This window comes from Pieris napi, chromosome 18, assembly GCF_905475465.1.
Source record: "Pieris napi chromosome 18, ilPieNapi1.2, whole genome shotgun sequence".
NCBI lineage: Eukaryota > Metazoa > Arthropoda > Insecta > Lepidoptera > Pieridae > Pieris > Pieris napi.
The window spans coordinates 885,993-907,735 of NC_062251.1; the positions used below are offsets into that span (position 1 = coordinate 885,993).

The following is a 21,743-nucleotide window of genomic DNA, read 5'->3' on the forward strand; positions in this document are numbered from 1 at the left end:
GAATTCCGCTCTATCAGGCTTGCAAGGGCTACAATGCTTTGTTTATTTAGATGACATCGTAATCTACTCATTTGATCTCCAAAAACATATGAAAAACCTCTCAAATGTCTTTGACAGACTCCGACAGTTTAACCTCAAACTTCAGCCAGACAAATGCGAATTTCTGCGCAAGGAAGTTTCTTATCTCGGTCACATAATAACTGACGAAGGCGTCAAGCCAAATCCCGAAAAAACCAGAGCAGTCCAAGATTTTCCCCAACCCAAATGTCCTAAAGACATTAAATCCTTCATGGGGTTAGTGTCCTACTATCGTCGTTTTATACCTAACCTATCTAAAATTGCTAAACCACTTACAAACCTCTTAAAGAAGGATGTTCCGTTCATTTGGCAACATGAACAACAGTTAGCCTTTGAAACTCTAAAAAATAGCTCGATATCCGCACCTATACTTGCTTACCCTGACTTTAACCAACCATTCAACCTCACATGCGACGCATCTAACTATGCAATCTCCGCTATCTTGTCACAAGGGCCTATAGGAAAAGACCGCCCTATCGCTTTTGCGTCTAGAACACTATCTAAAGCCGAAAGTAACTACAGCGTTACCGAAAAGGAATGCTTGGCCAGACCATACCTGTATGGTAATAAATTTACAATTTTGACAGACCATAAACCACTCAAATGGTTATTTAATTGTAAGGATCCTGGATCCAAGCTTGTAAGATGGCGTTTAAAACTCGAGGAGTTCGACTACAACATTGAATATAAAAAAGGAAAAATTAATAGTAACGCCGACGCTCTGTCTCGATTTCCCGTCAATCCAATTATCAAAGATCAGACTGATTCTCAACGGGTAATACCGTCTTCAAGTGAGAATGATCCACTTCCCTTTAGTCCTCTAACAATAGATGATCTAGGTATCCAACTCCCTTCGACATCCAATGCTGATAGTGACAGCCTACCCAATATCGATCTTTTAGAAAACGATGAAATGCTGATTCCTGCTACTAGCCCTGAGAATGAGACCAACTCACCTGCGCAAAATCCTTCACGCTTTTCACCTCTTCAAGGCGCTTCAAATTCTAACACTGACTACAACGACTTCCTGAAAACTTTCTCAAACAAAAATGAAAACTTCAACACTCATATAAAGGAACACAATGAAAGTCTCCTTAAGAGTAATTCTAAAGCCATCTTAATCCCTGTATCAATCGACTTCGATGAATCAAATCCATATCTCCAAGACATTCTGTCCACACTACCCGACACTACCAATATCCTGAATTCAGAAAGAGAACTACATTCGTTTCAAAAAATCGAAATTAAAAACAAGATATACTATCTTTTATTTACTAAAGTCTACTATTTCGACGACTGTACATATCCAGATATATTCAAAACTCTCAAAACAGCCCGAGACGATATCTTGCTTTCCGCGAACATTGGAGAAATAGCCATATCTGACTTTAAAAGTCTCTTCGAACAACATTCCTTTGTTAAAATATATGGCATGCTTATGTACTTATTTAATAATACTAACATAACAGTAAATATACACCATAATACCATCCTATATCCTGTTCCTTCCGAGATCACTAAAATCCTTAAAGAAAACCATGATATCCCGATTGCAGGACATCTGGGCTCAAATAGAATGTATAATAGAATCAAAGAACGATATTACTGGAAGAATATGCGTACAGATATAGAAAATTATGTACAAAACTGTAAACTATGTCAATCAAACAAAGCACTGAGGAAGATCAACCAATCACCCATGCAAATCACGACTACCGCTACACGCCCATTTGAAAGAATTAGCCTCGACATAGTTGGCCCTTTGCCTGAAGCTGGATTTCAAAAACTTAAATTCATACTTACTCTTCAGGATGATTTGACCAAGTTTTCCATTTCATACCCAATATCAAACGCTACAGCAGAAGAAACCTGTGAAGGTTTAGTTCACTTTATTTCCCTATTTGGTATCCCTAAAACCATTTTAACAGACCAAGGAACTAATTTCACTGCCGAATTATTTAAACGCACATGCGAGTTCTTAAAGATTAAACAAATTTGGTCATCACCTTACCACCCTCAAACGCAAGGCGCTTTAGAAAGAAGCCATTCAACTTTAAAGGAATATTTGAAATCCTACGTAAATGAAAATCAGACAAACTGGCATAAGTTCGTATATACCGCCATGTTAACCTATAATAGTAGTGTCCACACAACGACTAAATTCACTCCATACGAACTTGTTTTCGGCCACAAGCCATATATCCCTGACTCAATATTTGAATCACGCCCTGACGTTACATATCCAGAGTATATTAAAATGCTCCATCACCGATTACAAATTTCTCGAGAAAAGGCTTTGGAAAATATCAAAACTTCCAAAGAAAGATCAAAAACCTACTATGATAAACACACGCGGTCTATACAGTATAAAGTAGGTGACTATGTTTATTTAAAAAATCACGTCAGGCTGCGCAAGGCTCTTTCGCCAATTTGGAAAGGTCCCTATAAAATCGTTAAAGTCCACGATAATAATACTTTACACCTTTTAATAAATCGACGTCATGTTAAACATCATTTTGATGAAGTAAAACCAGCTCACGAGATCTAATTTAAATTTTATTTTATAAATGTTTTTATTTTTATTATAAGTAACATTATTTTAATCCTTTTAATAGTATTATAACACGCTCACATATTTTCCAGGGTCATCGCAATTCTCTGCAATGTCACCCTAGCTGAATCTGAAAATCAGTATGTCAAAAATATTGTGAAAGGTCCTGGGATCTTCTTCGACCCTGTTGGCACACTAAAGATAATAAACGACCAATTTCATATTGTAATTCCCGTAGAGATCATTCCCATACAAAATCATATAATGGACATAAATAAAGTGTTCAATAATGTTCAGTCTTATTGTCAGAGAAGCGAAGTAATTGGTGTTTCGCAATGTCATAACTTATTGCAACCTTTAGAAGCAATCCTTAAAGATCTCCAACGTGACTTTAATGCCGTTTCACATCTAGTATCCGATAATTACGTTTCGAAAAGATCCGCATGGTTTTCCGGAATAGGCACTGTATTTAAACACATATTCGGTACCTTGACCGAAGATGATGCGAAGACCTATGAAGACGCTATTAAAACTCTTTATGAAAATGATAAAAAGATTTCAGGAACATTGAAGAAAACCGTAATCGCTTCCCAATCTGCCATTTCCAATATAAATCAACCCTTACATGAAATGAACCTTAATCAAGCAAAATTGAATGGTGTCGTCAAACAATTAGCGTCTTCGGTATCCAATATAACAAATGCTTTTAATGAGGTTAACTTTAGGAATAATTTTTATAACATTTTAAATATTTTACAATCAAGCTTACTGACTTTATCATTTAAGGTGGAAGACTTACTTAACTCCATTTTACTCATTAAAAGTAACACATTGCATCCTTCAGTTCTAACCCCGAACCAAATGTACAATGATATTGTAAATAATTTTAAGTTACTACCTAAGTACAGAGATTTTCCTGTAATCATAGATATAAGCAATATTCATATTCTAATTAATATAGCCGATTTAACTTGTTACTATTTCAATGAAAAATTAATGTTTATTGTAAAGATTCCACTCGTAACCTTAGAACATTTTAATATCTATAAAACTGTACCATTGCCGATTCCACATACGGAGGGTAATTTAAATTCTTTCGCTATGATCCTCCCTTCGGAACAATTTTTAGCCTTGAGCACAGATAAACTATCTTATATCTATCTCAAAGATTTAAATGATTGTAAAAGCATACTTACTGATACTTACCTTTGTGAAATAACTGATGTCTACGCAGTACTTAATAATCCTTCATGTGAAATCGAAATAATTACTAAAGCCTTAACTACCCTTCCGGAAAATTGTCCTGTTAAGGTTATGTTTGGTGATTTAGATATTTGGCATAAGCTAAATAATAACAAATGGATATTTGTACAATCAAAATCCACTAAATTGTCTATTGAATGTAATCAAAATGTATCTGAGTTAGTTATATCCGGTACAGGTGTACTAAGTCTACCAATAGATTGTGTAGGTTTTCATAAAAACCTTAAGTTGGTGACTAAAGTGTATCCTAAAACATATGTACCCGCTGTATCCTCGAATTTTGATATTATTAACGATGATTGTTGTAAAAGTGTAAACAAATTAAGTAATAACATTTCTATTCCAAAAATCAAGATTATTAACCTTGATAATTTAAAATCAATTAAAGCTATTTCAGACATGTCAATGGAGGATCTAAATGAGATCAAGAATCCTAATAATTTTAATAATCATGTTAGCTTTCCTATTTTAAGTATTTTCTCTGTAATCTTAGTTATTAGTTTTGTTTTTGTATATTTTTATAAGAAAGGCAAATGTTCAAGAAAACTCCAAGTTTCCAATAATATCCCGGTTGAGCAAGATAATAATCTGGAAAACCAGAGTAATCCTTCAGTAGCCCGCTTGCGAGTTTGTTAAATATTAAGTAAACTTACAAATAAACCGTAAGTTTCCTCATAACGAGGGGGTTGTTATATATTTAAAACCTTAGAGACAACCCTATGTCAGCCTCTATTTTAGCAAGCTTGCATTCTCCTATTCAACTGCCATGAGCATTATCTTTCAGCTTAAAGTCAGTCCCATTTTACGATTCAAACCGAGCAGTTGCCTTTCAAAATCTATATTTCTAAATAAATCCTTTGTGTGAAATAAATTCTTTTTTTAAAACTCTAAATCCGGGACGTCGTATAACAGTACCAAGTCTTTGAAGGCCTGCAACGCACTACGCTCTCTTTTTTTATAGTATAAACAGAAGCCTACAAATTTGACGAATATTTAAATGATTGATTTGATCCAGGTCAAACAATTTGTATGACTCAAAACTTGGCGATTAAAAAGAGTGGCGGAGAGTTTCTGGCCAGTTCTTCTCGCCCGCTCTACGCCTTTGCGAACTGGTAGTAAATGTAAATTTAGAATCAATGTAACAAATTTTCTGTTGACGTTCATTTGTTTGTTTATTTGTTTTCTGTTGGCGTTGGTTACCTGTATGAATGAAGTTATTCTGAGTTTGAGTACAGGACGTCCAAAAAGGGCAGTCTTCGCAGCCTATGGATACACTTTGTTACTTGGTGCGTAGATGAAGAAGTATACTCTTACTCTAAACAATTGGAGTTCGTGTCTCTCAGGAAAGACCACCACCGGGAGTTGATTCCACAGTTCCCTAGTTCACAAAAGAAAGTGTCTTGTCTCTCGGAGAGTCCATGGGCCGCGGTATAACATCAAGTTCATTCTATAAGAAATATTTGAAGGTTTAAAGTGTGGTTGTTTTCAGTGGCCCTGTAAAGAAAATTCGAGTTGGTATATTAAAACGAAGTGATCCCGTGGATTCGTCTAAAGAATACAATGTGATAGCCACCAAGCATCCAGAATACAAACCACCGATGAAATATCATGATATAGCGTTACTACAGACTGACAGAGAGTAAGTATAGTATTTCCTAATTGAGTTTTTAAGCTATTGCATAGATTTTATCGCGGGCTTTGAGCGCGGCGACCGAATCAAGAAATTCCGTAACGGAAATAAAAACCTAACACACGATGACGTAATATAGGTGCGGCCAATACGTGTTAGAGCGAAACAGAACGCATACTGCGTCTCACATCGGTCTGTCGTGATCGGTGACGTAGCGCAGGTGCGTTAGAGTGGGATAGAACGCATACTGCGTATTCACATCTCTCTGACGAGATCGGTGACGTAGCATAAGCGCGGCCGGTGTTGCCGGTACGCGTTAGAGTGAGACAGTCTATACAGGCGTGTTAGTCTGAGTCTGGTAGAGTGGTAGATTGAATTAATATCAAATAAAAAAAATACTGCATAAATAATTATAATTGCATAAGTTGATAAAAAATACTATACAATAGTTTTACCGCGGCAGTCCCCGAGTGCGACATGTTTTTTTTTATAGAACAGGGGGCAAACGGGCAGGAGGATCTAATGTTAAGTGATACCATAGACATTCTCAATGCCAGAGGGCTCGCGAGTACGGCCGGCCTTTTCTTGAAGGACCCTAAGTCAAATTGGTCAGGAAATATTTTACTGGACAGCTGGTTCCACATAGTTCGTGTGAATGCGAATAACTCAAAAGCTACTTAACTGATTTTGATAAAGTTTACGCCATATGATAGCTTGATTCCTAAGAAAGGATTCAATATATAATTCATTATGGTTTTAAGTAAATTAACTGAATTACGAGTATCGAAGAAGACGCAAAAAAAATCATATTATCAACGCTCTAACTTCCAATTCGCCCGACGCGTTCGCATAATAAATAGTCTTCACGTCCGGTATGAATGCGAATAACTCAAAAACTACCGCATGGATTACAAAACAGTTTAAGCTATTTGATAGTTTAATTACTAAGAAAGTTTTAAATATATAATTCATTATTGTTTTGTACAAATTAATTAATTTACGAGCATATAAGCAGACGCGGAAATTTCCAATATCCACCGCAACGACTTTGCAATCCAAATAGTTTGCAATATCTGCGCTGATTTCACTTTGGTAATGTTTAAAGCCTCAATATTGAAGTTGGAATTACCATCGCTGATAGAAGCTTTAATTTCTTTAAGTATTAAATAGGTAGGAGTAGAGCAGTGTTGGCCTAGTGCCTTCAGCGTGCGACTCTTATCCAATGGAGTTTTTTGCGCATTTAAAATTCGCTTGAACGGTGTAAGAAACATCGTCAGGAAACTTGCCTCTACCAACACGACGGCGTGTGATTGATGATTGATTGATTGATGGGAGATTATTGACACCCCCCCCCCCCCGTGTAACGCGCCGTAACGTTTTTCTGTAACCAAGTAAAGGTCGGTTATCGAAAGCTGGCGGGTTCACAGTACTCACACTAATGCAATTTCGCATACAGTATGTTTCAAAATATGACTTTTTTGCCAAGCTATATATTTTAGTCCACTCTGGTTTTAGTAAGGGTGGGTTCTAAATAAATAAAAATGTGTCAAATACATATAAATATTAGGTGCATACGAGGGTGGATCCAAAAGTTCTAAGCCCGACCAAGAACGTATAAGAGTAGTTTGTGTAAATAATTTTTCATTTTTCGACACAAGCTCCATCTAGCTCAACACACTTCACTTTTACTTCACTAACTATTCTTTCAATACTCCTCTTAGAAACCCCAGTCGCATCTGATGTAAAATTAAACATTTTTTCATTCAACTGTTTTTATTCAGATGTTTATAATAATTAAAAACATTGTGCACCATTTCACGAGATTGCCCTGGTAATGTTTGAAAAAAGATCAACATGTATAAAATAATAATAATATCAAACAGTAAAGATCAACATAAACAGTAGCAAAAGAAAAGCAATAACTGTCTCTTTTATACTCTATACGCTTGACCGAGCGCGAGAGAGACGGACAGTCTTTTCATGATGTATTTGTGATTCTATTTCAGTTTGACATCACGTCACGCGCTTATTCACAGACACTACACAAGCACAAAGTGTCAATGTGTTGAAGCCGCCAGCTTTAGATAACATACCTATACAGTTTCGTGACCGACACGTACAAGACCACCTAGTGATTCTTTATATCTAAAAGTTAGCAATATGTGGTGTAACTGTAAAGTACTAGAAAGTCGAAAATAATATTAACAATAACGCGTAGGAGGCTGATCACCTAGTTGCCTATTAGATTGACAAATTATGAAACAGATATCTGAGGCGCGGACCTAAAAAGTTTGTACCGCTATTAGTAGGTCTACCTTTTAGGTAATCTTTTTATAATAATAATAATTTATTTATTGCAAGAATATGGTACAAAATGTTAAGGTGATACAATCGTAAATCGTTCGCATATTCTGCCACACACGATGGCGCGCAAATTTGTCTTAAAGAATTTTACATTATTATTCAAAGTCAATTCTTATATTATCTAGTCTATTATATTATATACATTACATCATTAGCTTTATATCAATTACGGTGTTTCATGCAAATAATCATTTTATTGCAGTATAGAACTTAACAAGTACGTCGTGCCAGCGTGCCTTCATGACGGCGGCCCCTTATTCAACAACAGTGCGATCGTTACCGGTTGGGGAACGACGGTCTTTAGATATATGGAGCGCACGGATGTACTCCAAAAGGTATTTTGAATATAAAATCTGTAGTGAGGTAGTGACTTGACGTGTGGCGGGGGGAAAAATGCAATGCTCAATGGTTTAAGTACTTACTGCGTTAGCTGACGGTCTTTCCACCGCTGTCTACCCCTCTCTCTTCAATCGGCAGGTCATGTCTTAGCGTCATGGTGAGCAACGAAGCATCTTAAGTGTACTATTTCCACCGGTTTCTGTCCAGCGCCTCTCTTATGATGTACAGTTTTGAGGACGATGAGTCTCACTTGATCAGTCCATTTGGTTGGTGAACAGCCACGTGATTCCTCTTCTGTGTTACCAGCCACAGAGATCAGTTTCTCCAAGTTCTCATCGCTTCTGCGCATTGTATGGGCAAAATAAGATATATTGCTGTGGGCATATGGAGTCGGGTCATCAGTTGGTTGGGGATCCAGTCTACCCACACGGATCAAAATTTGATTAATGCAGCAGTTGAATGATAAATTTCAATATATATAGAGAAATATATACCAATTTAAAAACTTTAATAAAATCTTGGTCCTAGTGAATAATTATGACCCCGAAATTCACCCTTTGTAATTGTTAATCAAGTCACTAGCAGACCGGCCAAGCGTTGCTGTGGCTAAGGTTTTATTTATATTACAAAGTACATTCAAGGGAAACGGTAGGAGAACACAAGTCATGGGGACCACCATGCTTTTTTGGTGGTAATGCCATTAAATTGTAGCTTATGTGAAACTTTCAACTTTCAACACAGCGCCATCTGTTAGAATTGTGACTATCAAATAATAAACAAATATTTTGCAATAAAATAATATTGCGAGTATAAATTGAGATGTAAGCTATCCTATCTTTTAAGTTAGATCAAACTGCACATGGTGTGGAAATTTCATTGAAATCGGTTCGGTAGTTTAGGAGTTCATAGCGGACAAACAACGTGACACGTTATTTATATATATTGTTACGAGCTAGGGGGATCGGATAGAAACGCCGTAAATCTCTTCAAGGGTTTATTTCTAAATAAATCTACGAGGAATTTGTAAACACTAAAAACTGGAAATTACGCACAATAATTCACTAAGTACACACACAAAATACTTTCTCTAATTACACGCACTTCACACAGTACTTGTATTCACTTGTATTCACTTGTATTCGCTTGTCTTCGCACTTTGTCACTCCGGTGTTTATCGCTTGGTATCGCATTCAAAACTGAACTAATCGGTCGCGTTTCGGCTCGCTTATATATCCCTGGGAGCGATGTTCGAGAACTCTCTAGGCGGCGGCGCAACTGAGTAGCGATCGCACAATTCTAGAACGTGCGTACTAGCTATCTCTTTCGCACATTGCTCCGTCCTCCGTTCTAGAGTGCTCGGTCTAGCTTCGAGAAGGTTCCGATCTTTCCTCTCTCTCGCATATCGTTCCGTCCTTGTCCCACACCTAGAAAATTCGTTCTAGAACATTCCTTCATCAAAGGGGTATAACCAGGCCTGAAAACGCCTGAAAACGGGTTTCCTGAAAAGTGTTCCATTCGACTACACGTGCTCTGAAACAGCCTGAAAAAATGTTTCAGGCTCCTGAAAACTAGGGTAACATTATGTAAATTACGATTTTCTAATATGTGATTGACCCTCCCCTGAAACGGTCAGAAATCACATTTCAGCCTGCTGAAAAGTTCTCTAAGTAGTGGAAAAATCTAAAAACATTGTAGTCGACCCGTCTTCGTAACACTACCCCCTCCTTAGACATGCTCGTCCCGAGCATCATTACTTCCTTTATAGGGAGCCAATCGATTTATGTGAACGACTTTCGGTTTGCTTCTTAAACCACTCATTTTCTTTATCCGGTAAGTAACGTCATTAATCTTCGTGATTATCGTGTATGGACCATCCCAGTCAGCTTGAAGCTTCGGTGATTTGCCTTTGCGTTTTGTTGGGTCATGGAGCCATACTTGCGAGCCTTCTTTAAATTCTATGTGATTCGTCTTTCTGTCATACCTAATCTTCGTAGTCTCACTTATTTTGCTTTGTGATGCTCGTACGTGTTCATGGATTTCATGCAGTTTATTACGCAAATCCGCAGCATATTCTGTAACACTCTCCGGGGTGTCAGGTGGTCGTCCCGTTACAATGTCTGCTGGTAATCTAAGTTGTCTCCCAAACATGGCTAAAGCAGGTGTAACATTCGTGGTTTCATGAACCGCAGACCGGTATGACATTAAAAATAATGGAATATACTTGTCCCAGTCTTTTTGATGGCTGTCTACCAGTTTTGCCAAGTGCCTTTCCAAGGTTTGATTAAAGCGTTCCACCATTCCATCTGACTGTGGGTGATATGGAGTAGTCCGCGTCTTATGAATTCCCATTAGTCGGCATACTTCTTGAAACAATAAAGACTCAAAATTTCTTCCCTGATCACTGTGAATCTCCAAGGGTACTCCGAATCTAGAGAATACGTTTACAAGTATCTCAGCTACTGTAACTGCCTCTTGATTGCGAATTATAGCGAACACTTCGGGCCACTTCGTAAAGTAATCCATAACAACCATGATGTACTTATTTCCTTTTTCTGTTAACGGAAATGGTCCAGCTATGTCAACGGCTATCCTCTCCCATGGAGCTCCGACATTGTATTGCTTCATACCAGCTCTAGTCCTCGTCTGTGGGCCTTTGACTGCTGCACAAGCCTTACATTTCCGAATCCAGTCTTCAACATCTTCACGGCAATGTATCCAATAAAATCTCTCTTTAATTTTCAGAAGAGTCCTTTTTACGCCTAAGTGTCCGCCCGATGAGCCATCATGAAACATCTCCAATATGTTGCGAACCTTGGATCTCGGCACAACTAACTGTAGATGAGATGCATCCCCTCGAGTGTTTTCCCATTTGCGACATAACACTCCATTATGAAGAACTAAGCTATCCCATTGAGCCCAGTAACTCTTGGTCGTGGTGCTAGTAGGTGCAACATCATTCCACCGCGGCTTGATAGCTGAAGATTTCATCCAGTCCAGAATTGGTTTAATGTCAGAATCTTGTTGTTGCTCTTCCTGAATTAATTTCCCACACCAATCTGGACTAATGGTGTCTGTCCTTAGTATCCTTACATGGGCTACCTCTCTACCTTCGTGTCTTGTACAATGTTTGCAATCCTCCTCACATGGCCTTCGAGACAATGCATCTGCGTTCCCGTGGGCTCTGCCCTTGCGATGTTCAGTAGCAAAGTCATACTCTTGCAGTTGTTCGATCCATCGAGCCACTTGTCCTTCCGGATTCTTGAACTGAAGTAGCCATTTTAATGCAGCATGATCTGTCCTAAGACGGAACTTGCGACCTAGCAAGTATTTACTGAAGTGCTGCAGCGTCTTCACAACAGCCAGTAGTTCCCTCCGAGTGACACAGTAGTTCCGTTCTGGTTTCGACAATGACTTGCTGAAGTAGGCTATTACTTGCTCGTGCTCACCTTTTACTTGTGATAGTACACCTCCAATGCCAATTCCACTGGCATCTGTATCTACCACATATTCACCATCTTGATCCGGATAGCCTAGTATTGGAGTCTCACACAGTCGGTTCTTGAGCTCATTAAACGCATCTTCACACTCTCCATCCCATGTGAATTTCCTCTTCTGTTCGGTGAGTCTGTGAAGTGGTTTTGCAATATCCGCGAAATTTTTCACAAATCTTCGGTAGTAAGAACATAACATATTCTAGGTAAGGGATAACTGTCCTTCTTCGTGATATCGTTAAGACGACGATAGTCGACGCAGAACCTTAAACTGTTATCCTTTTTCTTGACTAAAACTACTGGAGAGCACCAAGGGCTGGAAGATGCTTCAATAACATTATGGTTCGACATTTCTGCAATCATCTTGTCTATATTCTTTTCATATGCGACAGGTACTCGTCGCGGTCTTAAACGTATAGGTGCTTCGGTTCCAGTCTCAATTCGATGTTTAACTACACCTGTCCTTCCTAAATCTCCATCGTGTGTAGCAAACATGTCAGAAAATGTTTTTAATAATCCCTTTGCTTTTGACATTTCTTCCCTCGTCAAGGTTTCCTTACAGTCCTCCAGTATGGCTTGAACTATATCTCGTTGTTTACTAACTGTACCATCTTCAATGATAGCTATAGAGCTATCATTGAAGATGGTACAGTTAGTACCATCATGTACATGTCTATACATACATGTATAGACATGTCGTACCCGTTCTTCATTGTGTTATCTTTTAGGGAAACTACTTCATCTCTACACTTGAATGTGCCGTTCTTCAGGTCAATCTTACAGTTGTAATGCTTCATGAAGTCTAAACCGATAATACAGTCATCCACGATGTCAGCAATAACCACCTTATGTCTGTATGTTCTTCCACCAATCTTGAAGGTAGCGATACCTTCTCCTCGAACGGTTATGTGCTGACCAGTAGCTGTAAGGAGCTGTACATTTCCACCAGAAAGGCTCTTGTAAAATGACTTCAGAAGTTGGTATCTGATTACTGTCCGGGAAGCTCCAGTATCAAGGGTTAACTCACACCTAGTGCCGTTAACTTCTCCGTCGATGACAATGGTATTCCCATCCTGAGTTTGAGAGATCATAACTTTTGGGGCCTTCCTTACAGAACCGGCCAGCACCCGCCCCGTGGTCCTGGCTTCTATTCGTTTCCCTGCCGCTGTTCAGCGGCAGTCACATCCACGTCATCGGGCTCCCCACGTCTTGTCTTCATTTCGCCTCGGGGATCTCTCTTAGGGCACGAAAACCTCATATGCCCTACTTCCCCGGAGAGGTAACAGGTGGGTCCACGTTGGGAACTACGTTTTTCCGAGACAACCCTAATGCGGTTAGGTCGAGAATCCTTGCAAAATGCTTCCACTTCCAACGCATGAGCAAGAGCATTCTGGAGGTCCTTATGGTGACCTAGGTTCACAGCCATTCGAATTTCACGGTCTCGAATACCGTCAACGAAGGCTTGAACCAACATCTTGTCTGCAACGTCTGGTGAGGATGCGTAGGCTTTCCTAACCAGCTTCTCTATTTCAAATCCCCATTTTTGCAAACTTTCATTTGTTTCATTCTATAGACGTGCTCATAATGTGCGTCTCCGTACCGTGATTCCAGGGCATCCAGCAGTTGCTTCAACGTCACTTTACCTGTCTTGGTTTCTAATATGGTGAGGGCTTCATCTCGCAGTCCCATAATAAGGGCGGTGACAGCCTGATCGTCATTCCACCCGTTTGACTCTGCCATAGTCTCAAACTGTATTTTGTACGCGCCCCAAGAAGATGTACCGTCAAAGGGAGGTACTTTAAGATTTCCAGATGGTGCTACAGTCGTTACGACACCTTTGGTCTTCAGGCACTGCATCTCTTGTTCTAATCCGAGAATACGTTTGTCCTGTTTCGAAAATTTGCAGTCCATATCAGATTCCAAGTTTTCTATTTTTTTATCTACTTGTATTTTCAGGTCACCAAGTTTTTCTCCAATACGGCGGGCCTGTTCCTCCATCATCTGATGAGCCTGCTCCTCTTGACGCCGTGCCTGTTCCTCCATCATACGACGTGTCTGAGCCTGTTCTTCCATCATTAGGCGTGCCTGTTCTTCTTGACGGCGTGCCTGTTCTTCCGTCAATCTTCGAAACTGTTCCTCCTGATGACGTGCCTGTTCCTCTTGCCGGCGTGCCTGTTCCTCCATCATTTGTCGTGCCTGTTCCTCTTGACGTCGTGCCTGTTCTTCCATCATTTGGCGCAGAGCAAAAAGCATGTTGGCATCGTTGCTTTCACCCATCCCGCGGTTTGCATCGAAACTTTGTCGTCGGGCAGCATCGCGTGCTGATTGCGCCCTTGTCTGGACTCCCTCCGCAGCTGGAGACTCTGCTACAAACTCCTCTTGATTCTCCCTTGGAGTAATTGGCATTTTTCTATCCCACTTCTGACACCAAAATGTTACGAGCTAGGGGGATCGGATAGAAACGCCGTAAATCTCTTCAAGGGTTTATTTCTAAATAAATCTACGAGGAATTTGTAAACACTAAAAACTGGAAATTACGCACAATAATTCACTAAGTACATACACAAAATACTTTCTCTAATTACACGCACTTCACACAGTACTTGTATTCACTTGTATTCACTTGTATTCGCTTGTCTTCGCACTTTGTCACTCCGGTGTTTATCGCTTGGTATCGCATTCAAAACTGAACTAATCGGTCGCGTTTCGGCTCGCTTATATATCCCTGGGAGCGATGTTCGAGAACTCTCTAGGCGGCGGCGCAACTGAGTAGCGATCGCACAATTCTAGAACGTGCGTACTAGCTATCTCTTTCGCACATTGCTCCGTCCTCCGTTCTAGAGTGCTCGGTCTAGCTTCGAGAAGGTTCCGATCTTTCCTCTCTCTCGCATATCGTTCCGTCCTTGTCCCACACCTAGAAAATTCGTTCTAGAACATTCCTTCATCAAAGGGGTATAACCAGGCCTGAAAACGCCTGAAAACGGGTTTCCTGAAAAGTGTTCCATTCGACTACACGTACTCTGAAACGGCCTGAAAAAATGTTTCAGGCTCCTGAAAACTAGGGTAACATTATGTAAATTACGATTTTCTAATATGTGATTGACCCTCCCCTGAAACGGTCAGAAATCACATTTCAGCCTGCTGAAAAGTTCTCTAAGTAGTGGAAAAATCTAAAAACATTGTAGTCGACCCGTCTTCGTAACAATATTAAGATAAATGTCAGAAGTATCTGTATTGTATATGTATTATCTAAAGTATCAGACGGAGCCCTGCTAGGATCAGAGGTTCAAAGTGGTGGGATTATCTCAAAGCTATCGGACATCACCACGATGATTAAGGGCTTGAAAGTCTCTGCCACCTCGAGAGGAAGCGAGAAAAACACAGAGCAATATTCAAATCTGATTTAATGCTATAATATCTTAAATACTACACATATAATATTATTCTTGTGAGCTGTTGGTGTATCTCACCAGCTGTTAAAATTTAAAACAACCACGTGAGCCATGTCAGTAACAAATGAAATCTGAACAGTGATAATATCTATGAAAATATTATATATGCACATATAACATACACTTGTTTGAAAAAATTGTGACAATCATATTTATAACTCTAGAAATAAGAACAAACTTGCTGTTCCCACAACTAGTCTCCATAAAGTTCAAACTGTACGCTTCTATAATAAACTACCAAGTGATGTGCTAAACTCTTTCCTTGTGTGCAGCCCTGCGATTCTGTAACTCACTTTTCGAACTCACACAGCGGTTTTCGCATCGGCGGTCGCTCTCAAATCAGTCGTGAAGCAGTCATTTTATGATTTGGCATTCTGAAAAGGTGGGAGCTTGTAGTTTATTGTTTATCAGAATGCCAAATCATAAAATGACTGCTTCACGACTGATTTGAGAGCGACCGCCGATGCGAAAACCGCTGTGTTAGTTCGAAAAGTGAGTTACAGAATCGCAGGGCTGGTCGCGATTCCGAACAGGCGGTAGAGTTGACAATTCAAAGTGATCACGTGATTCAATAAATGAATTTTGTTTTCAGGCAACTGTCGAGGGATTTGAAAATGGCGAATGTGAAAGGAAGTTTAAGGATATCCGTCTAATGTCAAAAGGTTATAACTCGACAACCCAACTGTGTTATGGAGATCGAGTTTCCAACAAGGATAGTTGTGAGGTACGGCTTTTTTATGTTACAGGAGGCTCATCTGATGTTTAGTGATACCCATGGACACTCACACTGCCAGAATGGTATTAGTACACTCTTTTCTTGAAGGACCCTAAGTCGAATTGGTTCGGAAATACTTCAGTGGGCAGCTTGTTCCACATAGTGGTTCTGCGCGGCAAAAACTGCCTTAGAAAACGCTCTGTTGTGGAACGACGGACGTCGAGGTGATACGGATGGTATTTTGTATTTTGCCTAGACGTCCGATGATGAAACTCAGCTGCAGGTATTAGTCCGAACGACTCCTCTGAACACTCTCCATAAATGCCAAGGGATCGAGCCGCTCGGAAAGTATCTAAAAGTTTACGCTGCTGAACAGGTAATCGCTGAAACTTTAGACATTCGTTGTATCGCTCTCGACGGCATGACAAAAAGTTTTTCTATGTTAGTATACGAACTTTGCATCCATGTTGTGGCACAGTGTGACACAGTAGCAGATATATCTGAGGTTTATATAACACGAATTGGATAATAATCTATTAAACAAAAATGGGAAGATCCTGAATTGGTGATAAAGTATATTGTTGTGTGTGGTTTAACAACCATTCTCACTCTTTTGCATTCGCTTTCATGATGAACAGTATCAAATATGTTTTCCCCTTGCTTAGTTTTTATCTTATAAATAAAATTCTTCTCAAACTGTCTAATACTCAAAAATTCTTGCGCAACAGTTTGATTATATTGTCGTATGTAGAATTTATTCCGTCAAGGATCTAAAATCATTAATATGTCAAATAGAAGATGGACACGACACAGAAATTCCTACTGCACTTTCTCTTTTAACTTTACGTCCCTTTTTATGTGTAACTAGCTGGCCTGGCGAACATCGTACCGCCTAACAGTCGATTCTTTATTTTTTTTTAATACTTATTCTGCTATTCGGGACACCGGTCTAGCTAGTAAGATAAAAAAAGAAAGTTGATAATACAACAAATACATTATGTCAAAAAATAAAAATTTACCTTCCCGGAACCCCTCCACTACCACTTGAACTTTATGATATGGTATTAAAGTTCAAATTGCCTTTAAATATTATTACGAATATTTTGTATGGGAATATAGAAAAGTGTTGTTTTTAGACTTTTTCACTCAATTTTTTTTAATTTTTCTCTCCGTAAGAACCATCCTCGTACTTCAAGGAATATTATAAAAAAATAATCAGACAAATTGGTCAAGCCGTTTTCATGTTATATCGTGACAACGGAAAACGGGTTTCATTTTTATATATATAGATAAAGTTCTTTTCTCTTCGATTGACTTCTACTACGCTTTCCGTAACGAAATCATTGTGTTAGATTTCTGGACCACTTCTTATAATCGCTTATAGCTTACCCAATTCTTTTCTTTTCGATTGACTTCTACTACGCTTTCCGTAACGACATCATTGTGTTAGATTTCTGGATCACTTCTTACAATCGCTTATAGCTTACCCAATTCAATTTCAGTTTTTAATAGTCGTTCCAATAATACTCTTGTATAGTTCTTAGATTCTGGTTTCTTCATCAGCTCCTTAATAAAATGTAAACTCCTAACAATTTTAAACTATATTACTTACTCCCTGCCGAGCCCATCTACCAACTTTTCAAAAAAACCTTGGTTTAAATCTCAAAATAACCTCAAAACGGAGTATCAATAATATCCATAGCGTTGAATTCCCTGTATCAGCACATTATACAGACCATCACACAATAAATTGAATAATATTTATTGAATTTTTCCTTTCGTAAATATTTGAACCTTTTTTTATATTCATATATTATGTATTCCGGTAGTCCGGCATACATAAATACGACTATACTATAAGAAGACTAAGACTACGGGATTGATGGACAGCTTCAAAAATAAGAAAAAAAAAACAAATAAGGAAACTTAATAATAAACTACAACCTCCTATCAGAATGCCAAATCATAAAATGACTGCTTCACGACTGATGAGCGCGACCGCCGCTGCAAAATCCGCTGTGAGTTCGAAAGTGAGTTACAGAATCGCAAGGCAGGACTTGACATATAATGAGGACTAACAAAGAAAAATGGACTAAGGATGTAATAGAGGGACAGGAAAAGAAAACGAGGAGGTCAAATTATAAGATGGGTGGACGATCTACCTAAAAGATGGAGAAGTTCTGCCAAGGATAGCAAGACGTGGAAACAATTGGGGGAGGCCTATGTCGACAGACAAAAGTGACCAAAGTGGTTGCTAATAAATTATTATTTTCGCTATGTAAATTAGATTTAAGAATAATACTGTTTAGTAAGAATAGCATGTAACTGAAAAAGGTCAGAAAATAAAGTTTAATTTGGCTTTTATAATTTATATGAATATGAAATATGTATTCCATCTTTGGCTATATCTTTAGTTATATATAATTTATGATAGCTGTAGCATTACAAAATAAATAAAAACATTACATAGTTAATAATTTTTATCGTTGGTTTGCGGATTAGTTCTTATTTATGCCCTTACATTTTAGAGATTTCTAAATTCATTGACGTTCAGAAGAACATTTTCAATTTGAATTTTTATTTCAGGGTGACAGTGGTGGACCCCTGCAAGTGAACCACCCAACCGTCCGCTGTATGTATTGGGTCATTGGGATCACCTCCTGGGGCAAATGGTGCGGTATAGCTGGCGAACCGGGCATTTACACCCGGGTGGAACATTACGTGCCTTGGATCGAGGACATTGTTTGGCCTTAGACATTCATTATGTATTATACTGTTGCAAAAACAGGTTATCGATGATTTTGTATATATATTATATAATTTTTGCTTGGAAAGGAATCTCTCATTGAATCTGTGAATACCTAGGTAAGGGAGAATTCAAGTATTACGTAACGAATTTTTGGAGGGGGGGGTCCTTTTGTAACACGTGACGATGCGGTGCGGGGATTGAATTAAGCGTTATTGTTAATTTTCGAATTTCCTAATCAATAATCTCCAAAAATTGCATGACGTAATACTTGAACGCTCGCTAACACTGAAAATGAAAAACGGTTTAATGTAGAACGTTGCCAATACTTTTATTGTTTTTCGAAGTAATCTCCGTTCCTCTCTACACATCGTCGCATTCGATGGAACCACTGAGAAAAGCAGTGGGCCCATTCTTCCTTAGGGGTCTCTTCTATGGCATTTTCGTCCGCTTTTACCGTATCTTCAGGGCTCGTAAAGCGAATCTCATATCTTCCTCTATCATGCGTCGCACAGCACTGATGTTATCTTCAGTAGTCGCTGTTAAAGGACGTCCCTCACGCGAATCATCATTGAGATTGCTACGTCCACGCTTAAACTCGTTAAACCAATTGAAAATATTGCCACGAGATGGGGCTTCATTAAGAAATGCTAATCGCAGAATATCATAGCTTTGTTGTTGAGTAAGCCCACAACGAAAGCCATAATAAATCATTGACCGAAAATTTTCTCGCATTAGGTTTATTTTCACGTGTAACAAGAGTTTTTTTTTGAGGCTCTGGCACGATTTGTGCATTAGCCAGCGTCAAGTATAGGATTTTTTATAATTCGTGCTTGTCTTTAGAAATTCGACCGTGTCCTCCATGGACGGTTTAAGTACTCGCCCGGTACCGCACAACCCTGTCAAAGGCCGAGAACAAATTTAAATTAAAACATGCCCTCGAACCGGGAATCGAACCCGGTACCCCTCACCTAGCTGCCACTTAATAAGACCGCTAGGCTATGAGGCCCCCAACAAGAGATTTAGATTTGCCGCCAATTCCCAAAAACAAATGACAAATGAATGCATAAGGTTACTAAAGAGTTCTAAAATTGAAATTCAAAACAAGTTTTCACTAGCAATGTTCCTAACTGTCCAATTCTAAACATTTTCAGTGTTACTTACATCACGTAAAAAACGTAAGACTGGCCATGTGAACATGTAGGTTTTTTTAATAGCGCCATCTCTTGGTCAGTCACTGAAATAATAGATGAAATAGACGCAGAAATCTTTGTATATTATTTTATATGTTTATTTATTTTTATAACGTTTGGCCAAATTTTTCGTTGAACAGTGCCATAATATGTTGATCAGTTATGGAACTATTTTTCTATTTTGTTTTAAGCTACAAATATAGTACATATATTTATACTTGTTCCGAAGTGATAGTCATTCCATGAAAATAAAATAAACATTTAATGAAGCTACTTGTTTTTTATTTAAAAATAATTTTATTTTTTCAATCAAACATTTTACAAGAAATGTACAAAGCAACTACTGGGCCGAATTAAAAATGTTTTTTTTCTGATATTTTGACTTATCGAAGCATCACAAATATGTTGCGAAAACAGTATTTTTTACATTATTTATGAAACCCACAAACAGGTGCTCCATTTCGCTCACACCAGACAACTTCCGTCCTATCCTTCAGGCGTTTGAACACCTCGCGCCGGCGCTAGTTGTGGGAACACGCAAATTCCGGCCGAGATACGCTCGTCAAAAGAGTCCCAAGCTGCCCTGCGATTCTGTAACTCACTGTTAATCCGTGAGTCCACTACGAAGTAACCGCGCTCCCTTCGTCACTGACGTAATTTTTGGAATCTCATGGTATTCTGTTAAGAAATTTTACATTACGTCTTGATAAGTGGAGGCAGGTAACCTAGTAAGTTGTTGTCTATTAATATCGTGACAATTGACTCATTTTATTTTATAAAAAGAGTAAATTGTCAAAATTTTCATCATACATAAACAAAATATTTTTAATAAAACAAAATAGAGAACAAAATGGTCGACGTTTGAAATAAAATTAATAATATTAAAAAAAAGATAAACTGCCCTGCGATTCTGTAACTCGCTTCACACACTCTCAGCGCTGAGTTTTGCTGTCAAATCGTTCGTTTCGGTGTCATGTTACAATTTGGTATTCTGTTAAACAATAACCGCGACAAAAGCGCCGCTCAAATAAGATTGTTCACATTTGGAACTAAAATTTGGCACTGCTACACTTACGCTCCAAAGTTGTTGGTATTTGGTATTCTGATACATACCATTTGACATCTCATCTCATTTAAATGTACATTTTGTACGTCAAATTAAAAGTTGCTCTTCCCTCGCTGAAATCGTCATTTACCAGTGAGTTAGCCATTTTTAGCGAAGTTAAAACTTGTTTTATGTGAAAATATTCTAACATAGGACAATCTATATGTATCTTGGGGTAAGTTTATAAAATAATATTTATCAATACAGCATTATTTTACGAAAAAAATTATATATATAAACATTAAGCTTCGTGAAATTGAACTTTGTTATTGTTACAGAAGGCCCGTTTCCACTTTTAAAGTTTAAACCTCTATTTCAAGAAATAAATGATGTTATCCATTAAAAAATACTTAATATAATATCTATAGATGGCGAAGAAAATGTAGGCACGAAACGACCAATTGGCTTCTCGGCGTTGGTTATTATCGCTTTTTTCCAATACTCAAGAAATTATATGGTATTGACGAAACCTAGAACATATGCTGCTGAGATGAACGAAGAGTCTAGTAAATACTAAATAGATGATCTAAGGTAAACATTTTGATTACTTTAGCATTAAAAATCTAATTTTTATCCAAGAACCAATTTTTCGATGCAGTCTTGATCATGTCTTGTCTCCAGCAGAGATAAGTCGAACAAAAAACGATAAATAAGATAGGTAAATATTGTAATATATTTGTATTTTTCTACTATACTAAAATTATAAATCTAATATTTTCAGAGATCCCCAAATGTTCAAAATTCCTGATAGAAAAATACATTCTGCCTTTGAAGAAGAAGAATATTACATGTGTATCATACAACAAGGCCCCTGGA

General features: G+C 38.3%; 1 protein-coding gene across 2 annotated transcripts in view; it reads left to right on the plus strand.

Moving 5' to 3' along the window:
- LOC125058180 (serine protease snake-like) overlaps positions 1 to 18,717 on the plus strand; it is a 34,482-nt gene extending 15,765 nt beyond the window's left edge. For both annotated transcript variants that reach the window (XM_047662209.1, XM_047662208.1), the window contains exons 8-11: positions 5,382 to 5,531; positions 8,089 to 8,221; positions 15,761 to 15,892; positions 18,470 to 18,717. In XM_047662209.1, the coding sequence (XP_047518165.1) occupies positions 5,382 to 5,531; positions 8,089 to 8,221; positions 15,761 to 15,892; positions 18,470 to 18,637 (583 nt within the window). In that variant the 3' untranslated portion in view covers positions 18,638 to 18,717. The remainder of the gene's footprint in view (positions 1 to 5,381; positions 5,532 to 8,088; positions 8,222 to 15,760; positions 15,893 to 18,469) is intronic.
- Positions 18,718 to 21,743: the final 3,026 nt, after the last annotated feature.